Raw genomic sequence first — 27618 nt, 5'->3', positions numbered from 1 at the left:
CTTTGTCAGATAAGAGTTCTCTGTTTAAAAATGTCCGTGGATATTCACTGTTTAATGCTGGTGTCTTTTCACTTCAGTTTGTGCATATATTGGCCAAAATCCTGCTAGTGTTCATATAACGTTTGTGTTCACTTGCCCCAGCTAATTTATAAGGTCCTAGGGCATCTTGGTCACATATCTGATTGTACAACAGTCGCAGTTATCCATAGCAAGTTATATGAACCTTATGCAGACACCAATAGGATTACAGCCATTAATTGCACAGTAGTTTGAAAACTATGTTATCAAACAGAGGCTGAAAGGGGTTAGAGATCTAACTACCACAATGTCTTGACTGATTCTCGCCCATACCCGAAGTGGATTTTCTTGTCATGGTGACTTCCAGATCGCATCTTCTCCTTTTCAAGTTAGGACTTCTTTGTGCTGAAGGAAGAGATGAGGCTGGATAAATAATATGTGTATTTCCCCATTTTCATACACAGGTCCGCTATAAAGAAGAGTTTGAAAAGAATAAAGGGAAAGGCTTTAGTGTGGTGGCTGACACCCCTGAATTACAGCGAATCAAGAAGACTCAGGATCAGATCAGTAATGTAAGCAGCCCTTCATACTCCTTTTCCCATATGTTTTCTGGATATAAAGCTATTTAATTTTATTTGTCAGTTCGGAAGCTCAGTTCTGCTCTAAACGTGTAACCTGCAAATTCCTTAATTGTTTAATTGGAGCATTTTTTTATAAATCAGACAGTGTTTCAAGAAATTGGCTCCAATTAAACAATTAAGGAATTTGCAGATTCAGTCCTTTTTTTCAACAGAAAATGAAAGTTTATATTTATAGGTTCATATGCTTAAAGTACAAAATGCTGATTGTGAGTTCTTGTGTTACATGAAACTCCTTTTTCTTCCTTTGTATTGCAGAAATATTTTAAATATATACAAATAAGGTTTTGTAATCTAGGAAGAAATATATGTAGGAAGGAATTATGCATCTTAATTTATGTAATACGAAAACTTGTTTTAAAACTAATAGATTGTCTCTATACTTCCAGTTCAAGGAAAGGAAAGCCCTTGAAGCCTCAGATTGCAACCAAGAATTAATTAAATTGATTTATTTTTCCTATAAAGTAATAGAAATAAGGAGGGTTTAGGCAGGAAGGCTGTCCACCCTTGCTAAAAGGATGAGATTACATAACATATAATAAACTGCTGGGTAATATAAACTAGCATTTTGATTACAGCAACTTTATTTTGCTTAGAACGTCTTTTGGATAGTAGTCTAAGAGAATAATTTGGGTTTCTGGTATAGTAGACCAGGGGTCCCCAACCCCCCGGTCCATGGCCGGACAGGGCCATGGAGACAGATCTCACACACCCCGCATGCATGCACGGCCCGCTACCCACACTCACGGCTGCCCCTTGTGAGCGCACCCGGCCCCTCCATGAGCGTGCCCCACCCACCCATGAACATGGGGGTGCCCCCCACCAGTCCCCAGTTCAGAAAAGGTTGGGGACCACTGAAGTAGACAAGTCAGTTAACATTGCAAGGAACTGGATTCTTTTTCTGAGTCAGGTATTACTCACTGAAAAAACACAATGTCTCCCAGACTTCTTTCTTTGTACTCAAATTATTTGAAGGAAAACTGATTCTACTTTTTTTTTGTCATAACTGTTTGAAACTCCCACCCCCTTTACAAATGAAAGGGACATATCTTAAGAAGCCAACTGCATAGTGTGTAATTTTTTTTTTACTACTTACCGTGTCTCTCACACCTTATGGGACTGGTAAACTGTAGAATGAAGTGTTACCAAGGTTTTACTGACATCTTAGAAATGAACAGTAAAAAAAACAAAAAAAACCCAAAACTGAACTAAAATATTACGTCAGTGTGCAGAAACTGGTTCCAACACTGCTGCCTGGGGTGATGGAAGTTGTAGTCGAACAACCGTAAGCTGCCAAATTGGGGAAAGCAGACTTTTGGTAGTGAATGGCTTGATGATTAGGCCAGAGATATCTAAGAATCCTGTTTCTCTGATTACCCAGAGTAGCTGTTTAGGCATAACTTTGCTTTATATATCTTATCTGGAAATAGTAGCCGGGTTCCTGTGTATTTCTCCCTCCTATTCTTCAGAAACTGTCTCCTGTTATTGTCCATCTGTTTTCCCTATGAGCTTGCTCTCTTCCAGCTCCAACTGAACAAAGAGGGCCTCAGCCACCCTGGAACTGGTAGATTAGAACCAGCTGTTAGATCCTTCCTTCTGTGTATTCTATGCTTTGGATGGACTAGGACCCAGCCTTCACAGCACCTGCTTTCTTGAAGCTGTGAGAGAATGGTGCAACCAGACAAATGCTGTCCTGTAAGAACAGCTGGATAGTTCAGTGGTTTAGGTCTTTGGCTGTGGAGCCAGAGATTGGGAGTTCAATTTCCCACTGTGCCTCCTTCACAGAGGCTGGACTCAGTGATACATAGGGCCCCTTCCAGCTCTGCAGTTTTAAGATTATAACTCAACAGGAAGGAGAAACCTGCTTTATTTCCTCTTTTTGCAATTTGGTCATGTAGGAAAATAGCAAAAATAGTCCTATCTATGATCATCTTTGCCATGGATAATTTCCACAATTTTTAGTAAACAAAGCAGTCTGCAGTTCCTGTTCTTGCAGCTGGTTAACCTGGGTGAGAGAGAGTAGCTTATCCAAGACTATGCAGAGTTCATTGGATTCAGTAGGATTTAAGTACAGTACGGTACTGTGTATTGGGCCCAAACCCTACATTAGTCCTGGATTATTATTTTGAATTGGTTGTTTTAGTAGTGCAACTATACAAAGGACGACCAATTGGGATTGCGTCACAAACTTCACGTTCTTAAAGGACTGGAGAAGAGTAAATGCTTCTGTGACTAAGTTCCTTAGAATTAATCTTAAAAGTAATTGTGGTAGTTATTCAGTGTTGCTACAGCTCAATAAAGAGATTTTGTTCCCATGTTATTTGGGGGGGGGAGATGAACAGAAATTCTTGACTTGTTTATGACTGATCCAATGAGATAAAGTTTGAACCCCGGTTCCCACAGTGCCTACTGGGGTACCCTTTTATACTGGATCTATCTACTACTTACTTACCTACAATTATATGAAATATCAAGGCTTCAGTGGTTAAAATTAGTGGTTGATGATTGCTTGGTATCTTATCTGTATAATCCAAGCTGCAAAATACTTTTCTTCAGGCTGTTGACTAATCTGCCCTTAATAATTTGCTTTGGCCATCTGGTGTGAACTGGCGCTCTGCAAGTTAATTCAGGGGGAGCCCTGGAGGATGAGTGTAATCCCTCAGGGATTCCCTTCCCAGGCCCTCTGCTCCATAGTCTCTTTTTGCCACATACCCTTTGAGCTTTCAGATCGAGCAATAGCCTTTTTTTGTTTCGCTGTTCCCCTCTTCAGTTACTGACTTAATTCACTCCCTTATTGGCTGGAGACACCCAGATTCTGCATTTACATTTGTGTATCCTTTGAGTGTCATAGTACAGAAAAGGTTTCCCTGTCTTTCCTGTCATGTGTGCTTTTAAAAAAGAGATTTGTCGCTTCTTAATAACGAACATGATATGCAAAGTTGTCTTTATTATTACACAGCAGCAAAGATGGGCCTAAATATGTGAACAGTGCTTGACTGGCACTGAAACACCAAAAAAGCCAGTACAGTGGGTAATCATGGAAGTATCCATGAGGTTGTTAAGCAGAGTTGTGACAGCACATTATAGGAAATTGCCAGACTTTGCCCTGGCTGAGGACAACTGGAGATAGAGAGTGAATTGTATTTACTGCTTGCCAGTATAGCAATTTTTCTGCTATAACTGTGAACACGGGATATGGTTTATAGCGAGCTCTTAACGTATTAATCACATTCCTTCGGAATTACAATTTTTATAGAAATGAAAAAGCATTTTCTTGTCCCCAAGCTATTCAGCAGCAGCAGATGGCTTTACCTGCTATAGATACTGAAATAGCAAGATGTGGCAGGAGCTTCTAGTTACCAAAATCACTCTTCTCTATTCAGTTTTTTTTCCACCTCTGTTCTCCTGTAATCTGTTCACCTAGCCCACAAATCTTAAAACATTTCCTCTCATCCAGTTTTGATTTCCACCCTCTGTTTATCATGGCTCAGTCTTGGTTTCTTAGAATGCCAGTGCATGGCCCTGTGAAATTTAGTTATGATCATATGTTTAACCGTGTAGAGAGCACTGTGTTCTTACCACTGAATACTTGCAACCAGCACTATCTAATAGCATTTTTCCCAAAGACTAGGATTGTAGCAAATTATGTTCCATCTACTGACTAGAAAAGGGCAGTTCACATATCTGAACATGGGAGGAACTAGCTGGCATTAAACTGAGCAGTACTGTATATGCCAAACCATTCCATCATGTAGAAGCAAGGAAGTTGATGACAGCCCATAGTACGTGGCAGTCTAGTTCTCCACTGCCACCTTTTGGTTTAGATGCAATACTGCAGTAACTTCTCTACTGAGCCAAGAAGGTTGAAGGGAGCTGCTAGAAAGCACTTGTATTCAGGTTTGAGGACAATGCTTATTTCTGAGCTTTCCACACCAGGATTATCTGTTCATTTATATGCAACTTCTGGTGAGTGTTTGCACATCTGCCTCAATCATGGAGTTTCATCTAAAGCAATAGAGAGAAATGCAAAGGCAGTAAGAAGGGAGAAAGTGGCATGGTGATTCTGAAGATGGCTCACAGAGAATCTCCTACCAGTTTTGTTGGGAGTACACTATACTTACAAACAAGTTGAAGGGCTTCCTCTTCATCTCAGAATTATTTGGATGTCTTTCTGCATGCTACTCTAATACTTTTATCCTTCCTTTATAGATAAAATATCATGAAGAATTTGAGAAGAGCAGGATGGGCACACCTGGTGGAGAAGGAGGGGAACCTGAACGTCGCAATTCCCAGGAGGGTGCTAATTACAGGAGGCCAATGGAGCAGCAACCACCTCCACACCAGCAACCTCATCATGTCCAGCCAAGTACCCCTGGTAATGAGCTACCGTAGTATAATCTAGAGGCTTAAAGGGGAAACTCTAGCAGTTCAGCTATTATGCCCCTATATATTCCTGGGGAAAGACTGTAGGATAGAACATGCATGCACACACACACAAATCTAGCACTGTCCATTGTGTATGAAAGGCAGTGCCTTTGTAAGACTCTGCTGGAGTTGTCAAACAAAGATAGAGTGACAAGAGAAGCAGAAAGAGATGATTCTGGGCTATGCCAAATCAAATCTGTCCATCCACAATTTGTTCAGATTGTACACTGTGTATCTGTGAAGCTTTAGCCACGTATGAACAGAGTAGTTGACAACCAGCTCAAAGTAATTGGTTGCTAAAAGATGGAATGAAGAAAACCATTTGGACAAGGCTTGTCACTTTTTATCTGCAAAGGCTGAATGTGCAGCTATGTGAGAAAGTATTAGATGAAACATAAAGTAGAAGACTGCCGGAGAACATAGAAGTGCTGAAAATAACAATTAGAAATGAAAAACATATTGAGACTGCTTTCTTAGTCAACTTTGTGGTAAGTTTTTTTAAATTAACTAATACTCTGTTCATCTGTTACATGTAATAGTGTGAACTTATTTTATTCTGTTAACTTTGTTTGATGATATCTGATCTGATATACCTACCTTCAGACAAAATCCATGTTAGCTCCTTAATTATTTTCTAGGAACTGAAGGCCCCACGTAATGGTTATAACCATATAATCACTTAAAACAAGCCAAGAACCAATTTCCAACTTTGTGCGTTATGCAAAAAACAATGGCCCTGGTGCATCACATAGTAAATTACACTAGAGTAGGCCTATTGAAATCGTGGGGATTTGGTGAGTCAGCGTTACAATAAGTTAATTCAAATGGATCTACTGTAACTGAGTTCAAATGGATCTACTGTAACTGAGTTACAATAGACCTATTTGAATCAATGGAATTCACAGAGGAATTGGCTTACCAGATCCCCATTAATGTAGTGGGCATAACTTGAATGCAATTTATTATGCCAAAAGCAATATTTTGGCCAGTGAATTCTGTAACAAGGAAATATGAGACTGTTGTTGCTTTAAAATAAAATGCAGATAGGCCTTAAGAGAAGAGAAATCCAAAAGAGCTCACTGTTCCACCATAGACCTTGGAAAAAAAAAACATATTCACTTGGTTATGTAGCCACCAGAGGGTTAACCTGTGTCCTATTTCTGTTTTCTCAAGTTATCACTTCTCCCATTCCTTTTCTGAAAGACATACTGCTGTCATTGATTTGTGTATTTTCTTCATGAGAAACGGCTTTGTCCTCATTGTAGCTAATTAACTTGAACTGAATAACTGTAAGATCTCTTATTGAAATGGATCAGTCAAAGATAGATGGTTGTAGTTGGAGACTACAACTGCAAATGTCTTTTTCAAGTTATAATGTTGAAAAATAATTGGCTTTTCATAGTAGAATAGCTGGAGGGAGGAGAGAAACGGGATCCTTCTGGTTCCTTTAGAGTTTGTGGCCTGATTAGTGGTTGTGTAGGTTCAATTCTTGTGCATCTTGTGCTCACCTTAACTGTTGTCTCTTTGTCTCTCCCTCAGTTTATCACCACCAGCCGCCGCCACAACAGCCTGCCTCTCAGTCTTTTGGCTACAAGGAACCAGCGGCACCTGTCTCAATACAGCGTAATGCTCCATCTGGAGGAGGAGTAAGTATGGTCTGGGAAGGGAGTAAGAGAGACAGTTATGAGCTTGCTTCTATGGCAAAGGAAAACAAATTAAATGGATTTACTGATGAAAACTGACTTATTGCAGATGTCTCTTTGCATTGAAAAGTGCATGTGGTCAGTAGCTTTTCTTATAGCAGTATGCCCCCAGAATTGGATTTTCACTCTGAAATAAGCAGGCTAACTCTCGAACAACCTTGTAATGGTTACACATGCCATTTCTTCACAAATAGCACTGATAGAGGAGTTAATCCATCATAGCAGACTTCTAAGAAGACTGACAATTTATTGCTTACTTTTTTGTCAGCCACCAGGAAAATACAGAGTTGGTGTTCAAAGGTAGAGTGTAAAATCAGGAGTAAACTTGTAAGAAACAATGAATATTTTCCTTCCTCACAATCTCCCGCCATAGCCATCCCAATAGTGACTAACAGCTGCAGAAAAGGAGGAAGGGGTGAGAGAATACTACTGCTCATCTGAATGTAGGAACTTCATTGTTCCCTTTTCCTTGCTGCTCACCCGTTTCAGTTAAGTAAGTAATATGAAGCAATAGATTGTGGGGAGTTGTACATTCTCTGTGCCCACTCAGGCAAACAGTAGCTCAGGAGAAAAAGGTAATCTTGGGTTCGTATGGGAGATGCTGGTGGTCCAGGTAGGAAGACTCTGTGAGCAGCATCTGACCTATGAACTGGAAATTCCCCACTGTAGGGTGACACAGAATGTGGGAAATGCTGGGTTTATTTTGCAAAAACAGAGAATAGTATAAAACATAGTTGATAGGGTCCAGGAAGTCATTACAGTCTTGTAGAAAATTGGAGGTTTGAGGGAATGTGAACATCTGGTTTGCCAGATGTCTAGTAAGAAATGGTATTCAGTTGCCACATTAGGTGCATAAATAAATAAAGGAAATTTTCAAGAGCCAGTACATATAAGAATGGGAAGGATCATGCAGAGCAGTGACACCTTAGGTGCACTTGGTCATGGCTCCTAACTACTGTACTCTGCAAAGCCACACATTACTGAACATCTGAATCTGAGTGGCCAAGCTTACTATTAAATAAAAATTGACAGCCAATGCAGAGTCTTCCCCCAACACCTTTGCAGTCTCTGAGATCTGACCCATTGTTACTCTGTTCTCTCCCTGTTTCCTAGAAGCGGTTCCGTGCAGTCTATGATTACAATGCAGCTGACGAGGATGAAGTCTCTTTCCAGGATGGTGACACCATCATCAATGTGCAGCAGATTGATGACGGTTGGATGTATGGCACGGTTGAAAGGACCGGCGATACGGGCATGCTTCCAGCCAACTATGTGGAGGCTATATGAGCTCCACTCTGGTGCCACCCTGAAAGCAAGCAGGAGAGGGCTCTCGTGTGCTTCTTGTTCCATTCATTATCCCTTTTCTGCTGTTTCATCACACATTGGTTTATTATCTTCTGAACCTCTGATATGGCCATCTTTTACTCTTCTGCCAACATAGCCTTGTGAGGCATTTGAACTTGGGGTGGGTGTCTTTTTTCATTACTGTATAAGACTTTTCTCAAAGGCCAGCTGTCCTCCCATCCTCTTTCTTAGCTTTCATGGAACATGGCACTGTGTCTTCATTATCCCGAGATAGCTGCCCTTTGGTAAATTAATTGGATCCAGTATGAAGTAAATGCATCCTAATTAAACTGCTACAGGGAATCAAGAAATAGTGTAGAGAAATCCAGCCCAGGAACCAATGCCATGCTTATTTTGGGGGGGAATGTGCAGTTATGTGGTAACTTTGGGAGAACTTCAGATTCCATTGAAAATTTTATCCAGGACCTCAGTTTGCATGCTGACCCTTGCTCATGTATATTCTGTTAAATCTTCTTTTTCTATTAGCTTTAAATGTAAGTTTGGAGGAAATCACAGCATTTGTTTAAAAGCAGGAGAGCCTTGGGCAAAATCAAAACAACCAGCATATCTGTGAGATTAAAGCCAAAGTAGGTGCTGCTATAGAGGTGGAGAGAAATTTAGGAGAATAATGGTAATTCTAGTCAGTATACTCAAGTATTGGTTCTTGGGTACCATGGCTAAGAAGAGAAAATATCTACATAGGCTTGATGTGGGGCATGTGGTAAACATGCATTCTGTGTTTCTGGGGAGAAGGGGCTTGACATAAAATGGGCTCAGGAACTAAACCTGCTACCCAGGACTTTGCTGGTAATGAGTATCAACTCAGTTTTGGTGCTACCTCCCAGCCTCTAAGAATGTGAGTAGGGACATCATATTTGACATGCTTCCAGCCAGTTTTGCTGCTCTTTCTTCTACCCTAAAGTTTCAGAGTGAATTTTTGAAGCAGCCTATGCAAGACTATCTCAGCAAATGCCTGCATATAAAGCCTTCTAGGGGGGGAAAAAACCCTGATGTCAGTGTTCCCTTTTTCTATCAGTGTCCAAAATTTTGTTGGTAGTTAATGTGTGGGAAAATATGAATGATGGCAGACCTACACAAAAGCATCAAACAAGTGCTGTGGAGGTGCTAATATTGGGACCAGTTGCTGTTTTTAAATGGAGGGTATTCCTGGGGATCTACTGAAGGTTGATCCTGTGCGGAGTGCTTTTTCTCCTAAACCCAAGTCCCTGTTAGCCAAAGACAGAGTAGTAAATGCCTCCATCTCCCTGTCTTGTAGCTTTGAGCCAAGCAATGTTTACAGTTTTCTATCCTCTCTCCATTGCCCCCTAGCCAGCTAGGCGATTGGGTCAACAGGTCAGGGGAGCAAATGCCTTGCACTAGAAACATACCTCTTCCCCCTTTTCTGGTATCAAGCTGGCATACTGTTGTTGGCTTGGGATAGTATCATGGACCAAAAGCAAATTCCATGGACTGTTTTACAGTAAAAATAGCAGGGAACAACTATAACTGGAAATTTATGAGGCTGGGAATGCGTGATAGAAGAACAGGCCAGGCAGACAACCTTCAAAGCAGGAGTGAGAATTTTCAGTCACCATTAATTCATGCTCTGCACACTGACTGCTGCTTCTGCTACTTTTAAAGATCTGCAGTCATTTAAATGTTGGCAAAGAAGAGCAAACCCTGTTCAAATAATACGTACCCTGCTTCTCAGAACTGATATCTGTAACACATTTAGATGTGAGGTCATTAATTGCTTCAGATGGAAGTGATGCCTGGGAAGTACCCATAGTATGTAAAATGTGAAGTAGCTTTATGGTAATGGACTTTGTCCTGACCAGGACAGTTGAAACAGATTGATGAGCTGAACTTCTGGAGATACAGTTTTTAAACTTTTTACATACACACCCCAGTAATGCTTCTCTCTAGACACTTTTGTGAAGAGATGCTTGGTTACACTGAATCCCTTCCTGTTTTTTAGTTATTTTTCCAGTACATGGTATACATAAGGACCAGATTTTAAAAAGCTTGCATATATGTGTTCTTGATTCTCCCCCCCCCCCATTCCAGTCCCCTCCTCCTGTGCATAGCAGCAGCATATCAGAGACTAGCCTTCTCTCCACATTATTTCCACTCTTTCTGTGGACTTTGTGGTGCAGAGAAAGAATAAAGGATAGAATTTAAAATAATTTAAAAGCATCAGCTTAAGCACCACTCTTTACAAGAGATGCAAAATAGGCTTACGTTAAGCAAGAGGGTAAGGAGAACTTTCTCCCTCAGATGTTTAAATTGAAAACAGAGAGATGCTTCATTTTATAATTTCTTTGTACCCAGTAGAGTGCAAGATGCTAGTGTCTTTAGCTTAATCTCACAGGAGGATTTTAAATATCTTGGGGAGATGCCTGCCCCAGTTTTGATTTGACATTCTTGCATATCCCTCAGTTCAGAGGCAGAAATAGTGACCAAATGATCAGATCATTCTTTTAGAAAGGTAAGAGAAGCACAAATGTTTTTATGATTTTTTTCTCTTTAAAATATCCTGGTCACTACTTTTCCTTTGTACACTTGCACTAGTGAAAAAAGTGTTCAATGGAGGAGCGTTTCAGTCTTGTCTTCACCATTTCTATATCCCAAGGAGAACCGTTTGTAGAAATAGAATGGTCAGTGAGAATGATGGCAGCTTTTTCTTCAAGACTGTTTCTAGAGGGATGTAGAAGTTTAGGGGCCATCTGACATTGGGTGTGAGCTTTCAGATGGTGTCCCCAAGGGTGGCTGCTGTGCAGAGGTCACATTCTTCTTGGTGCTAACACAGAAGCACAAGTTTAGTAATGGCTGTTTTTCTAACAGATGAGAAAGGCAAAATCATGTACAGACAATCCTTAACAAGGACAGCGTTTTGTGAAGAAGATACAAAGTAACATAATGTGAATAATTATTTTTAGAGGACCAAATAAAAGTGCTCATTTTTTAATCTCCTAGCTTTTTCACCTTTGTCTTGGGAGAAAGGTTTCTCACTGCTAGATTTTTTTCTGCCTTCTTTGACTTATGCACTTTTGCCTTTGATTTTTTTCCATTAGCTGAAAAGCACCTAAACCTGTATTTAAATAAATAAAATTGTAAAACAAGAAAAACAGCTAAATTGCATCTGTGTAGCCATTTTTATTCATGTCTAGTCTTTTGTACATCTTAGCTTTTCAGGCTAGATCTCAGTGTCTGATATTAGAATGACTTTTTGTTTGTTTGTTTGGAGTATATTTTGGGGATTTCATCTGTTGTCTTTGTGTATTTCTTCTTTATGGGCATGCATGCCCTCTCCAAAAGTCATTTGGTCTTTTTCAATGGCACCGTAGAATCAAACATAGTACCAGTTATCTTCTGGTTTACACCAATTTGAAAATAAAAATATAATTTTTATCTACTGAGTGATGTTGGTCTTCATTTATTCTTTTATTTTTCCTCACTGAAGTACTATGCATAAATTAAATCTTCCAGAAATCATATTTGAGCATGCCAACACAGGAGGGGAAAAAGCAGTAAGATTGCTATTCTAGAGCAGCAATACAAATTGCACTCATCTTTATGAAACCCATAACTACTCTAGAGTAGTCTGGTAGACAGGAGTGGATTTGTTTGTGGAAGAACTCTGAACTCATTTCATTTCTGGTATTGAAAACAAATTCCTGGACTTGAATTAACCAATTCTCAGTATACCAGGCTGACATGGGTGAGTCTGGAGAAAGTGATTTCTGCAAGCTTAACATGAATCTACCCAAATGCACATATTGTAGCACTGAGGAACTTAAGACAAAATGGCATCACGTTCAGCCATCATAATTGGGCCATAATTTAGCTGTCCATCAAAAGCAAAAGTGCTGCTTAAGACAGCCAGGCCACACACATCCTCTTTGTGAACTTTAAATATATCCTGTATGTCTTTTTCCAGAAGCTATAGATTTCTGCCCAACCAGTACTAGAAACACAGTTGAAACTTTTTTTAAAATTCTGTACAAGCTAAGGTGTCTGTGTGTGTGTAACTGAAGAATCTGCCCTGGTCTCTTGTAATACTGTGTGACATGGCCAGATCTGTGACAGGCAACAAAAATTAGAATAATGTAAAGTGCCTTTAGCTAAACAGCAAGATGGATCTGCTTCCCTCAATTAAAGCAAAGAAAAAATAACAATCTGGTACAAGTTTGATAATTGTTGGAATGGCACATTAATAAAATCCCAGTAGCAATGACTTTCCAAGGAGTGACATATATCACCCTGTTGATTACTGAGCCACAATTAGCCTATGTGCACATATATCAAGAATAGAGAATGTGCTCCCCCTCCAATTATATTGCATTCCATCTTTTTGTTTGTCTTGAAAGAAGAAAATCCAGAACAGGGTGGGATGGGGTGGGTTTTCTGAAAAAAATTTGTACAGCCAAGAACATCGGACAGTTCTTGAGAAGAAAACCTAGGCCCTGGTCATATGAGGGAAATGTTCTTTAGTTATCTCTAACTTTAGTTTGTTGGGTTTTTTCCTGGTCAGACAATGCACAGTCAGCGTCAAAACATTTTCCCTGCCAATTGTATAACTACAAAATATCCCCTTGGACGCAAGGGTTGTGTTATTTTGTACCTCTGTTGTACCGATGCATTGATTGCCTGTGTACGTGACCTGCCCTGCTTTTTTTCAAAAACTCAAAGTTTTTGCCCCCTCCAGTTGCTCCTAGCCCCTTTTCAAACTACGTTGGTACCTTTTCTTCATCAATGGCATACCATCACAAATGATAGATGGGTTCTCTCCATCATTGCCCAAGACTACAGAATTGAATTTGACGATCTATCCCCCTTGGGGTTTATTTGCTCCACGCCATTCTTCCATACTCTCCAAGAGGAGGTCTCTACTCTCCTATCCAAACATGCTATTACTCCAGTTTCTCCCAATGATTATTATTATGGTTTCTATTCAAAATACTTCATGGTTCCAAAGAAGGACGGTGAACTATGTCCTATTCTAGATTTTAAACACCTTAATGATTTCATTTGACCCCATAAATTCTGAATTTACTATTATCTCTGCTTTCACAGGGAGATTAGTTTATCATAAGCGACTTACGAGACACCTACTTCCATATCTCCATACATCCTTCAACAATACCACAAGAAAAAAATTTAAAAATACGCAAAGCAATTGCTCCCTTTCAACCTCAAGGGAACGTGTCTGCCTGCCACACACAACATCTTCTCAGGCTCATGGCCTCAACTACGTCAGTGATACAGCATGCAAGGCTCAAGATGAGAGCACTTCAGGCTTAGCTCCTGTTTCTCTTCGACCCCATAGCAGACCCACCATCCATGAAACTAACTGTTACGCAAGAGCTAGCAGATCAACTCCAGTGGTGGACTTACCTCCGAAACCTACTTATCGGGTGACTTTTCTGCCCTCTTCAACCAATGGTTCAGGTCACAACCAATGCCAGCCCTTTGGGGTGGGGAGCACACTGCCTTTGTCAGAAGGTCCATGGCCTGTGGTCAAAACGAGAACAAACCATATCAACCACCTAGAACTTTTGGTGATCATCAGAGCATTCCATGCCTTCCGTCTCCTCTTCAAGGGTCAGGTCATGCAACTTGCAACAGACAACACGACAGCCCTATATTATGTCAACAAGCAGGAATGTACCCATTCCCCCTCTCTTTTGTACCTGGCTGTTGACCTATGGGAGTGGTGTTATCAAAACCACATCTTCCCCATAGCAGTACACATTTCGACAGAAGACAACTACATGGCAGATCATCTCAGCTGCCTACCATTAGGGACACACAAATGGTCCCTGAACGATGCCATATTCCGTCAACTGTGTCTCCATTGGGGCACTCTGACCATCGACCTCATCGCATCAACGACAAACAGCAAGTGTACAATCTTTTGCTCCCGAGCCAGAGCGGACACCAATTCCATAGGGGATGCATTCATAGTGGACTGGTCCAGGGACTTCCTCTACCTATTCCCTCCGATACCGCTCATTCAAAGAGTGATCATTGAGCTCTGACAATCCAGAGTGAACGCGATCCTCATAGCTCCGAAATGGCCCAGGCAACCGTGGTTTACTCACCTCACGTCAATGTCAACAGACTTGTTCCGTCTTCCCCTATGGCCGAACCTCCTCACACTCAACCAAGGGATGATCCACCATCCAGACCTGACGTCCCTGAGTCTCACGGCCTGGAGGATACTCCCGAGTTAAGGGCTATTCTGGACCAAGCCTGTAAACCATCCACCAGAGCCCTATACGAAAATAAATGGAAATCGGTAATCAAATATACAACGGAAAACAACTTACCCGCCATTCCTGTTTCCTTGAAGACTTTAATTTCCTTCCTTCTCCATCTCTTCCTTAAAGGTATAACATATCTGCCATTGTTGCCCATCAACCAGACAACTCTCCTTCTGCAAGGTTGTTTCTTAATCATAGGATGGGAAAACAATTCTGCTGTCTTCCTGTTCAGCTGGCCACTCAGCAGCCATGTAGGGAGACCCGTCCTCGCGCCCCCTGCCTGGAGTGGGCAGCCAAGCAGGAAGACAGCAGAGCCCCAGGTGCCGTTGGCAGGACAAGCGGGACCATCACTGCGGTGGGATGTGTGAGTGGATGATCCAGTCCTGGGGGCCAGACCCTGATTAGGGTCAGCTGGGACAGGGATATTCCGATATGAATACGAATATCCCCATCTCTATTATCCATCTCTAGTACAAACTTAATTTCTTCTGTGTAAATCTGTAGCTTTGGCTTCATCCTTGTTCTCACATCTGTTGATGGTTCACTAAATTTAACCAGTTTATTAATAAAATACAGTAATAGTGAATAAGACATTATAGCTTACTGTAGCTGAAGCTCTGATTCTTGTGTACCATCTTTAACTTCCAGATAGTGTTTCTAACCTGTAAAATGCTTTATAGCAGATAATGTGTTTAGCAGTCTAAGAATCACAACCCCTTTGACATCCAAAGTGGAGTGAAACAGGCCTATGTCCTCGCACCAACCCTTTTTGGGATCTGTTTTGCTGTCATGCTGAAGCATGCCTTTGGAAATGTAACAAAATGTGTCTATCTCCAGACTAGATCAGATGGAAAACTCTTTAATCTCTCTAGATTGAGAGCGAAGACCAAAGTCCAACTGAAATGCATGCGGGACTTCCTCTTCATCGATGATGCAGCCATTGTTGCCCACTGCTGAAGACCTCCAACAACTCATGAATCGTTTTAGCAAGGCTGCCAAGACTTTGGACTAACAGTCAGCCTGAAGAAAACACAAGCCATGGGGCAGGGCGTGGACTCACCTCCCTCTAGTACCATCTCCACACATGAATTGGAGATTGTTCATGACTTTGTGTACCTTGGCTCAACAATCTCTGACACTCTCTGCCTAGATGTCGAGCTGGGTAAACACATTGGCAAGGCAGCTACCATGTTCTCTAGACTCACAAAGAGAGTATGGCTTAATAAAAAGCTGACGGCATATACCAAGATCCAGGACTATAAAGTCTGTGTCCTGAGCACACTCCTGTACTGCAGTGAGTCCTGGACCCTTTGTGCACGGCAGGAGAGGAAGCTGAACACCTTCCATATGCATTGTCTCCGACGCATTTTTGGTGTCACCTGGCAGGATAAAGTTCCAAATAGAGTAGTCCTAGAACGAGCTGGAATTTTTATCATGTATATAAATTACTGAAACAGCAACATCTGCATTGGCTTGGGCATGTTGTGAGAATGGCTGATGGCTGGATTGCAAAAGATGTCCTGTATGGAGAATTAGTGCAGAGAAATCGCCCCAGAGGGAGACCACAGCTGCGATACAAGGACATCTGCAAGCGGGATCTGAAGGCCTTAGGAATGGACCTCAACAGATGGGAAATCCTGACATCTGAGTGTTTAGCCTGGAGGCAGGCATTGCATCACCGCCTCTCCCAATTTGAAGAGACACTCATCTAGCAGGCCGAGGCAAAAAGGCAGTCACGAAAGCAGCAAAATCAGGGAGCTGGACAGGGGACAGATTGTATTTGTCTTCAGTGTGGAAGGGATTGTCACTCTTGAATTGGCCTTCTCAGCCACACTAGACGCTGTTCCAAGTCTTCCATTCAGAGCGTGTTACCATAGTCTCTCGAGATTGAAGGATGACTAGTCTAGTCTAGTCTAACACATACATACAGTACTCTGTTCCATCTAAGTCCAAGGAATTGCTTCTGTTTCTAAAACAGCAGGTGTAAGGACGAAAAGGGCAAAGAAAATTCAAACAAAACAGAGATGCCCCTGATCACCTCAGAGATGCTCCTGCGTAGGCCATAGGGATTCAGTCTGTATGGGGCCACATTGCCCCAAGGCCCAGGAGCATATTTTGGGTGTATTCTAGAACCCTGCCATGAATCTGCAGACTCATTTTTGGACAATGGTCAGGAGTCTGTTTACAGTTTAGTGGACCAACTCACCCTGAGCTATCTCTGGAGGCAAAAATAATACTGAGGCTGTTGTACTTTGGGCATATAATGAGAAAGCAAAGTTATCTGGAAAGGACCTTAAGGCTGGGAAAGGTTGAAAGCAGTAGGAAAAGAGGAAATACAAATACCAGATGAATTGACCCTAAAAGAAGCCACAGGTTTGAGTTTGCAAGACCTGAGCAGGACATTTTGGAGGTCTCTCATTCCTAAGGTTGCCATACATCAGAGGTGACTTTGTGGCATGACAACAACATAGTAAGGGTGGAGAACCCATGGTCTTCAAAATGGTATTAGACTACAGTTCCTGTATGCTGATTATTGGCCATGCAGTCTCAAAGCTAATCTTGAATGAAAGTAAACCAATAACAGGGATGGGCTCGGGTAGACCACTACAGCTATGTAAGCGCATGGCTTAAATTTATGATACACAACATCCCAACCCTGATCTTCCAAAACTCTTATAAACTGTTAGGAGCCTGAGTTTGAGAATAATTCATTTATTCCACTTCCCTTCTACCCCATGCTTCACTAACATCCTGTGATTCTGTGTCTTAACTGATGCTAGCTATAGGAAAGGTTGAAGGCAGCATAAGGTCAAACTTAAATAAAAAATGAAAACAGGGATCACACTCTTGATGGGGGCCTAGTGTTGAGGTGCAGGGGGCTTTAAAAGCCTTGCTTCTTCCTGTAGACTTAATCCAGACAGGCACACACCTGCAAATCATCTTGCCAAATTTTAACCTACTAGGACAAAGTATTTGCACAATCCTCAGAGTTCTTAGCCAGTGAGCATCCATTGGCATGGATGCCACAAGCATAAGGACAGAAGATTCTTCTGTATTTGGTCACTGATAGGGATCTCGAATATGGGGTGGGCACATTTAAGCCTGAATTGTGTTATGCATGATGAGAAGACTCTGCTAATATACAGTACTCTGCTTATCCATGGCCTGCATAACTTACTGTGCATGTGTTCTATCAAACATGATGCAGGGATGGCGAACACGTTGCCTTGCTGATCTTTCATTCCCCCCCCATCCCCTGCTGTTTCTCTCTCTTCTTCGGCACTCTGCCCTGAAGAGAAAAGCACATCTGGAATCGTCCTTCTGCCCTATTAATCCGGTGCCCTGCTTGCACACAGGACTCTCTCCACCTTGGATGCAAATCCCTCCCTCTCCCCCCTCCCCACACCGCCACTCCTCTCCCCCCCTCCCCTCGGCGGACCATCTGTCTTGCGCTCTCTTCTCGCCTCGGATCCCAGACGCGACTGCCGTCGCTGTCCCCGTTTCCCTTTCCATCATCATCATGTTGGACATCTTCATCCTCATGTTTTTTGCCATCATAGGCCTGGTCGTCTTATCCTACATCATCTACATGCTGTAGCAGAGTCTCCAGCCGCCGCCAGCCAGCCAGCCAGCCAGCCAGCCGCCGAGGGAGGATGGCTACGCTTCTCGCCATTTAACGCAGCCGTGGTCCAGGTGGGCATCCTTGGCACTGCCAGTGAACAGGAGATGTAAAACTCCCGTTCTGGTTCCTTCTTTCTCCCAAGCCTGATCTTTTGAGGGGGGAGGGGACGGTCGCTTAGAGAAAGAGAGACTGCTGTTGTGACTCTGTGTCAAGCTCTCTCCTGTGGTCCTTCGTTGCTTTTTAATCTTTCTGAAAGAGCAGTTCCTTTGCAGAATGCATTTTGTTTAATATAACGCTAATGGTATTGCGCTAAGCAATGTCTTGTTTTTCCTTCCCCTCTTACATTTGGGAACCACTCTCTTTCATTTTTGATATTTTATATATCCAGAAAGAATATGTGCTGGCGATTGTATTACGTAGAAGAAAAGTACAAAAATGATGTTATAGGTGACACAGTTTATATTCCGGTTTTTAAGAACTGCCTGGGTGGGAGAGCTGGCTTTGCTTTAGAGGCCGATTGTCCATTTTATGTCCTTTCAAAGTCATGAATATTTATACCTCATCCCCCCATACATACTCATATAATATTTTTCTTCCTCCACTCCCCCCCCCCCGCCTTTGCCTTAAATTGTGGCATTTTCTGCAGACAGGAGACACCACCCTGGCTCAGGGCCATGTTTACATCTCAACAACCCAGTCTGGCAAAGCAGTTCCAGAGCTTTCTGGAGAAAGGTTAACCCTTTGCAGACCTGATGAGCAAAGAGAAGAATGATTCAGCGGAATGATGTGAAGCTGCGTCTCAAGCTGTTGAAAGACTGCGTTGGAAATGCCACTGGAAGAGCCGTCCACAAAAGCAGATAGCAAGAGTATGGAATAGGGTGGTTCTAAGGAGAGGGAGAAAGCTTTTGCCAATATTATCCTGGCACAGGGAGGGGGAAAAGAGGTTGATTTTCTGTGTCTTTGATATGTGACCACTGAATGGAGAAAGTATTTTCTGTCACTTTAAGTTCTACAATATAGATTAGTTAAAAAACCCATGGAAGAGGGGAAACCAGACTGATAAACCAGCTGCATTATATTTAGTTGCCACACTGAAATCCCAACAGAGATCATTTATGTGCCGAAAAATGAGTTCTTACACATAGACTGGCAGTACAAGGTGTGCAAAAGCCTGTGGGATGATAGACAGGGAGCTGCAGCTTCCAGCAGCATAGTAGTGTATTCAAAACATGATGCCTAATTAATTCTTATGTGGAAATGTATGCTAACACTACTGTACATAAGTTGAGGATGCTGCTACTGCTGTTGCCAGGTTCAGGATGTTTATTTTCCTCATTTTTTTTTTTAAAGAAACCTTTTCAGGAAGTATTTTTATACAGGAGTGCCCCAGTATCTTCAAAGCAGAAAAAATTATTGCAGTGACACCATGAAGTTCCTGCAAGATGTAAACAGAAAATTATTTTTGTCTGATATGAAAGCTAAGGATTTCTGCAAAAAGAGGGGGAGGGATATGGGAAGAATATGAAAAGCAAATGTGGTTTGATTATCACTGGGGAGGGGTGATTTCTTCAGCAGAAAATGTTTGTATAATGACTTGGAAACTTCCAGAGTAGGGAAGTATAGGGCAATTACTAACATAGAGAAGAACCTGACCTTGGAGAGAAGTACAGTATTGCAGTTTGTAACTTTTGCTTCTGTATTAGAAAGCAACACTGTTGTCTTTTCCATGGGCCAGGAGAGGGGTCCTCCCTTGGGTATTTTCCAAGAGGTAGCTGTTTGAGCAGAACAAAAACAAAACAAAAAAAAAGAAAAGAAAAGGAGTCTTTAAGGCTAACAGATTTATTTTGGCATGATATTTTCTGGGTTATAATCCACCTCCTCACAGGCTCCTTTGGTTAGTGGCAGAAAACTCCACTGTTGTTCTTTGTTCTGTCATTACAGCTCCAGAAGAAAAGGGAAATATAGACATAGGGGGACATATCAATGTTGTACTGGGGAGGGGAAGGTTTGGGATCTACCAGATCCAAATAATCTCCCTATTTTTCTAGTCACACCCTGAAATGAGGCAGGAGCCACACCAGCCTATAGCTGGCACAGTTGCTTTGTGCCCCCTGGAAACCATGAGAAGGGAGTAGTTAAAATCTATATGAATGAATGAATGAATGAATGAATGAATGAATGAATGAATGAATGAATGAAACAGAAAAGATGTAAACCATCTCTCAGTTTTTGCCCTAGTTAACACAAGCCTGGGAGGCCTTGGCAGTTCCTTCCACTCCATCCCCACATATTTCTGCTCTTTCAAATGTACATGGTCCAATATTTATGGCTCTAAAAGCAGTTTTTCCTGAAATGTGGAAAGTAAACAAAGAGAGTCTCATACACACATATTAATGCAGTTGGTTCTGAAAATTTTGAAATGTTGTGAAATAATTTCTTTAACATCAGTAAACTTCAAAGCACCTTGCTTTCTTGAGTTCTTATTTTTTTAAAAAACGCACACACATACACATGAGCATTCCCCTAACGGAACTTCCTTGCCTACATGCCATCTGAATGACTGCAGCTCCTGTTACTCACTGTAAGCATGGTCACTGTGGATGATGAAAGTTGTAGTCAAGTACCACTGGAGGATGTCAGGTTGTGGAAGCCTGCCCTAAAGGGGGCGGGGAAAGGTTATGAAAGATTTGAATGGCGGATATTAAAAAAGGTATATATATATATATATTTAAAATTTAAATCTCCTTTTTCTGAAATAGCCACCAACTATAGGTAAAACAATAACATATACAAGACTGAAAACACATCTACCAGCACTATTCCACCATCAGGCAAAAACAAATGGAAATTTTTTTTAAAAAAGAATACAAGAATATTGTGGCACCTTAAAAGTCCTTCAGACTGAGGAAGTGGTAGACTTGTCTATGAAAGCCCACATTAAAATATATCAATCAGTCTTTCAGATGCCACTATGCTCTTGTCTTCATTGGTTTTTTTATTTTTAATTTGTTTTGGCCTGATATGCTAGCACAGACTAACATGACTACCTTTATAAAACTATTACACCATTCATAACCAAGCTTTTGTGACACTTTTACAACTAACAGATTTAGTATTCATTTATTAAACGTGTTATCTTAAAGGTGCCACAACACTTTGCTTCTTATGATTGTTCTTATTATACTGTCAGAACTTTTCAACTATTCCTAAAATTTTAAAAGCCTAGATTACTGAGAATCTGTGTCTCCATAGGACCAGCGCAAGGCTGTAGCCCACTTATCAAAGTGTGTAGGGTGTAGGGATGATCGTAGAAGGCTTCTGTGTGGTTTTGAGTAATTACAGGTGCAGAAATTTGTTGTTCTGAAGGCTGAAGAGACTGGGGATTGGTTCTAAGTCCCCCACAGATACTGTACTGGAAAATACAGCTATTGAGCTCTATATATTACATGGTCTCTGTCTCTCTCTAGTGGCCACTTATGGTAAACACACCCTGGAAATACATTTGAATACGTATTTTAGGGGGGGCAGATATTTATTATTTGCAGGTAGCATATAAGTGAATTAGCAGAATGGTTCTACTCTACCAAATAATTGTTGTAGCAATTGATTCTGCTGTTTCTGAAACATAGTAACAAAAGGCACACCACAAGCACCTCTCCCTATCTATGCCAGGAAAAATACAATAGTAAAGTGCTGCCTGAGGTAGCCACCTGGCTCTGCCTCATCATAGGACCAAAGGTAGCATTGTCGTGTGACCCTTTGTTGAACCAGGAAACTCACCCATACAGCAAATGCTAAGAAATGAAGCGGAGGAAAGCATTCTCTCTCTTTGTTGGATGTGGTTCTATGATATAAAACTTGGCTTCAGCTTAGCCTAACTTGTCTAGCCATTTGTTGGGTTACAACTGGTAGAGAGGAATCTTTTCCCCATCACAAAGTTACAAGGCTGCATTGACAAGCAGAGCTGATGGGATGTTCATTGCAATGAATGGAATGTGCTTGCTGACATGCCAGAAATGGAGATTTCCTAGTTCTTTTCCCAAGTAATTTCAGTAAATGCCTTTAGAAAGTCAATGCAATGCCGTGGCTAGAATACTGGATTAGGAGTCCAGGAATAAGGAAATATAGATTTAAATTCTTAACTAAAAATTTACTGAGCAGCCTCGGATAAGTCACTATCTTTCAGCCTGATCTATTTCACAGAACTGCTATTAAAATAAAATGTGGTGGAAGCAAGCATCATATACAGTATATTGCAATTAGCTGTTTGGAAGAAAGACAGGGTGTATATGTACCATGTGAATAATATGAATAGTAGTGAAACAACAGCTTTTCACAATATTTAATTCTTCTATTCTTAGTGAGGAATCCCTGGCTCTCAGTTGTTGTTGGGCCAACTCCCATCAGCCCCAGCCAACACCAGATAGGATGTGAACCATAATCCAGCAAAAACATCAGGACCCGTATAATTTAAGTAATCTGAAAAAAAATCTACCACCACTGTTTCACCGTTAGTAACCAACCCATTTTCTAATTTGCAGAAATATTCAGAGAAAGCCTATATTAATGCTTGTCCTTTGTATTCTGAATATTAAATTCCTTGATGAAGTATAGATCAGTGAAAATAAGATATTTGCATAATTTCTAAATTAGGTTGATCCAATAGCGTTCTCCCAAGTCTTATCAACCACTCTATGGCGATCTTAAGCTTAGAATTTCTTTTGACTTCCCCTTTTTTCCTGAGAACTGACTGAAGCATAGACAAATTAACTGGAGTGGATTCAAATTTAACCCTAAAGATGATCAATCTATTAAAGTGGTCTTATTAAAGCAATTATTGATGAAACGACTGATTACTTTAAGCAACTGGATATCTTTCACTTGGAATACAATTATTTGACATCTTGGGACATAATGCTACAACAAAGAATATTTTGGGATGAAACAAAATCTACCCTTCAAACAATTTTAGAAATAGTGAGATCCCACAATGAAGAAGAAGTTAAGGATGGACTATATTCAACAGGAGACAAGGAATAATGAATAAGGAAATGTGAGGGTGGTGGATGATGTATGCCAACCAAAGAAGGGCTGGAGGAAATCAGAGGATAAAATTTAGGAGATTTAATTCCAATTCTGGAGATGAGGAGAGTCTTAGGTGTGCTAAGCAAAGATAAGGGGAGAGAACCAGCAGATTTAATTAAAAATTGCCTGGAAGATTTATTGGAGATAGATCAAGTGCATAAAATGATTTCAGACAATACAAGAGACGGCAGAATTTTTAGAGAGATAGGAATAAGAATTGGAAAAAGACAAACAAGAGAAGAAGTTACTTAGAAAGATGTAAAGGAAAAAAATATTAAGGTGGTCCTCAATGTTGAAAGCATGTATATACCTGACTTCTGGACTTCTAAGGGGACATATCTTTTAAAAGGAATTAAACTGAAATAAGGGATCACTAATCAGGGTAAATGCATAACATGGTGGGTCTTAAGGTGAGGTAAGGTGAATCTATTTAGATATTATTGGTATAAAATACAAACTTGGTTAAATTGCCTCAAAATTATATAGATTCAAAACTAGAATTGCTTTTATTAGGTATTTTACTAGACGATTTTGAGAATACTGTATACTATGAGAGCAATATTATGATAGCCAATACTGTACACTAAAATACACATAAGTGTAATTCAAAGTGCTTGTTTTGACGTATAAAGCCATAAACGCCTTGGGCCCTGGATACCAGAAGGACCGCCTCCTTCCATATAAACCTACCCAGCAATTAATAGCCAGGGTGCTCTCCTGAAAAAGCCATCCCTCAAAGAGGTAAGAGGGATGGTTTATAGACAAAGGGCCTCCTAGACTATGGAACGCCATCCCGAGTGAGATTCGTCTGATACTGATGTTGATGATGGCAGGTCAAAACCTTCTTGTTCCAGAAGATTTTTAATTGGTATAATATCAGCTGTAAGTCCTGATGGCAATTTTTAGAGTACTGCATTTTTAATTGTATTGTAATTGTTTTATCTTTTTATCTTTTTATTGTATTTAAATTGTTGTAAGCTGCCCAGAGACCTTTGTGAAGTGTGGGCGGCATACAAGTTAAATAAATAAATAAATAAATAAATAAATAAATAAATAAATAAATAAATAAATAAATAAATAAATAAATAAATAAATAAATAAATAAATAAATAAATAAATAAGGTTGGTTCAAATGCTTTAAAAATGTATAGATTTTGAAAGGACAGCTAAGACACCAAAATGCAAAACCAAATAATTATAAGCAACCCATGTAACACAACGTTTAACAAGCATAAACTAAATGTAGATATATTGAAAAATTAATAAAATGTTAATAAAAAAGGCATAGTGAAATTGGGGAAGGTGCAGAAGAGAATGACTAAAATGATGACTGGTTTGGGGCATCTCCCTTATGAGGAAAGGCTACAACAGTGTTTGGGGCTCTTTAGACTAGAGAAAAGGCACCTGAGGGGGGACATGATTAAGACATAGAAAATTATACAGGGGATGGATAAGATGGATAGAGGGAAGCAGTTTTACCCTCAGGCAATATTATAGCCAGGAGGCATGCACTCAAACTGAGTGTTGGGAGTGTGAGAACAGACCAAAGAAAATATTTATTGACCCACCGTGTGGAACTGACTAGGATGTGGTGATGGCATCTGGCGTAGGTGCCTTTAAAAGGGGATTGGGCAGATTTCTGGAGGAAAAGTCCATGACAGGTTAAAAGCCATAACTGGGATGTATAATCTCCAGGCTTAAAAGGAAGGTACCTCAAAATGCCAGATGCAGGGGAGGGGTATCGAGAGACAGGTATCTAGTTGTCTCATGTGTGCCCAGAGGCATCTGGTGGGGCCACTGTGAGATACAGGAAGCTGGACTAGATGGGCATTTGGCCTGATCCAGCAGGGCTCTTCTTATATAAACCTTCCGCTGTTGCTCTGGTTTTGTAGATTATGGCAAAGGTCTGTTTTAAATTATCTTTCTGCTGAACACAAGTACAGCCCACAAATTTAAATAATCTACAGTAGAGCATGTGTGTGTGAAAGGTTAGTGGCATAATGAATTTATGGAAAGTGTACAGAAAATTGACCAGGCTTCGTTAATTTTGCTGGCTTTCTCTTAATGATATTGCAATTACAGAGCCAGTACTAAAAGGTCAAATACTTCCCCCCACTTGGGCAGAAATAGATACATTCATCCTAATTCAGGGAATTATGGGAATGCCACTAGGGTGCTTCTGTGACACACACAGTAACAAGAATAGCTAGGGCACAGACTTGTAGGGCAAGAATCAGCAGTCAGCTGGGAGGGAAATTAAATACAGTATTACTGGAAGTTACAGTATTGCTGGGTGCAGTACGCAATTTCCTGCATAGTGTTTTTGCGTGCTTAATATTAGTTAAGGAAACCTGTTTCCACGCACAAATTCCATTCACCTGATAGGTCACCTAAATATTTGCCTAGGTCAGGAGATGTTTATATTAGGTAAGTCATACAGTGTATCTTAGCTGTAAACATGAACACCTACCAAGAATATGACTTCAGAGAATAAAGATGGAATGAATTCAGGTAGGATTTATCTTTCCAACAATTTGACACCACAAGACTTCTGAAAGAAGGTTCAAGTTGTTGTTGTTTAGTCGTTAAGTTGTGTCCGACTCCTCGTGACCCCAGAGCACGCCAGGCTATCCTGTCTTCCACTGCCTCCCAGAGTTTGGACAAATTCATGTTGGTAGTTTCGATGACACTGTCCAACCATCTCATCCTGCCTTCACAGTTTCCCAACATCAGGTTCTTTTCCAGGGAGTCTCCTCTTCTCATGAGATGGCCAAAGTATTGGAGCCTCAGCTTCAGGATCTGTCCTTCCAGTGAGCACTCAGGGTTGATTTCCTTCAGAATTGATAGGTTTGTTCTCTTTGCAATCCAGGGGACTCTCAAGAGTCTCCTCCAAAACCACAATTCAAAAATAACAATTCTTCAGCGGTCAGCCTTCTTTATGGTCCAGCTCCCACTTCCATACATCGCTACTGGAAAAAACATAGCTTTGACTATGCGGACCTTTCTAGGCAAGGTGATGTCTCTGCTTTTAAAAATGCTGTCTAGGTTTGTCATCACTTTCCTCCCAAGAAGCAGGAGTCTTTTAATTTCATGGTTGCTGTCACCATCTGCAGTGATCATGGAGCCCAAGAAAGTAAAATCTGTCACTGCCTCCATATCTTCCCCTTCTATTTGCCAGGAGGTGATGGGACCAGTGGCCAAGATCTTAGTTTCTGGTATTGAGCATCAGACCATTTTTGGTGCTCTCCTCTTTTACCCTCATTAAGAGGTTCTTTAATTCCTCCTCACTTTCTGCCATCAGAGTGGTATCATCTGCACATCTGAGGTTGTTGATATTTCTTCCAGCAATCTTAATTCTGGCTTGGGATTCCTCCAGTCCGGCCTTTTGCATGATGTATTCTGCATATAAGTTAAATAAGCAGGGAGACAATATACAGCCTTGTTGTACTCCTTTCCCAATTTTGAACCAATCAGTTGTTCCTTATCCAGTTCTAACTGTTGCTTCCTGTCCCACATATAGATTTCTCAGGAGACAGATAAGGTGGTCAGGCACTCCCATTTCTTTAAGAACTTGCCATAGTTTGTTGTGGTCCACACAGTCAAAGGCTTTTGCGTAGTCAATTAAGCAGAAGTAGATGTTTTTCTGGAACTCTCTGGCTTTCTCTATAATCCAGCGTATGGTGGCAATTTGGTCTCTAGTTCCTCGGCCCCTTCGAAACCCAGCTTGTAGTTCTGAGAGTTCTCGGTCCACATACTGCTGAAGCCTACCTTGTAGGATTTTGAGCATAACCTTGTTAGCGTGTGAAATGAGTGCAATTTTACGGTAGTTGGAGCATTCTTTGGCACTGCCCTTCTTTGGGATTGGGATGTAGACTGATCTTTTCCAGTCCTCTGGCCACTACGGAGTTTTCCAAACTTGCTAGTATATTGAGTGTAGCACCTTAACAGCGTCATCTTTTAAGATTTTAAATAGTTCAACTGGAATGTCATCACCTCCACTGGCCTTGTTGTTAGCCATGCTTTCTAAGGCCCACTTGACTTTACTCTCCAGGATTTTTGGCTCAAGGTCAGCAACCACACTATCTGGGTTGTCCGGGACCTCCAGATCTTTCTGGTATAATTCCTCTGTGTATTCTTGCCACCTCTTCTTGATGTCTTCTGCTTCTGTGAGGTCCCTACCATTTTTGTCCTTTATCATATCCATCTTTGCACAAAATGTTCCTTTAATATCTCCTGTTTTCTTGAACAGATCTCTGGTTTTTTCCTTTCTATTATTTTCCTCTATTTCTTTGCACTGTACATTTAAGAAAGCCCTCTTGTCTCTCCTTGCTATTCTTTGGAAGTCTGCATTTAATTTTCTGTAACTTTCCCTATCTCCTTTGCATTTTGTTTCCCTTCTCTTCTCTGCTATTTGTAAGGGCTCATTGGACAGTCACTTTGCTTTCTTGCATTTCCTTTTCTTTGGGATGGTTTTTGTTGATGCCTCCTGTACAATGTTACGATCCTCCATCCATAAT

The 27618-nt window shown here is 40.9% G+C and overlaps 1 protein-coding gene and 1 long non-coding RNA gene across 2 annotated transcripts in view; both read left to right on the top strand.

Annotated features, from left to right (window-relative positions):
• LASP1 (LIM and SH3 protein 1) overlaps nt 1-11539 on the top strand; it is a 60987-nt gene extending 49448 nt beyond the window's left edge. The window contains exons 4-7 of the mRNA XM_020793968.3: nt 483-590; nt 4866-5031; nt 6621-6727; nt 7898-11539. Of these exons, the coding sequence (XP_020649627.1) occupies nt 483-590; nt 4866-5031; nt 6621-6727; nt 7898-8071 (555 nt within the window). The 3' untranslated portion in view covers nt 8072-11539. The remainder of the gene's footprint in view (nt 1-482; nt 591-4865; nt 5032-6620; nt 6728-7897) is intronic.
• Nucleotides 11540-17810: 6271 nt separating this feature from the next.
• LOC110079154 (uncharacterized) lies at nt 17811-20483 on the top strand. Its single transcript, XR_002300572.3, has 2 exons — nt 17811-18087; nt 18663-20483. It is a non-coding gene; the product is annotated as an uncharacterized LOC110079154 (long non-coding RNA).
• The last annotated feature ends 7135 nt before the right edge of the window (nt 20484-27618 follow it).

Source organism: Pogona vitticeps, chromosome 6 (genome assembly GCF_051106095.1).
Source record: "Pogona vitticeps strain Pit_001003342236 chromosome 6, PviZW2.1, whole genome shotgun sequence".
NCBI lineage: Eukaryota > Metazoa > Chordata > Lepidosauria > Squamata > Agamidae > Pogona > Pogona vitticeps.
This window is presented reverse-complemented; position numbering and strand designations above follow the sequence as displayed.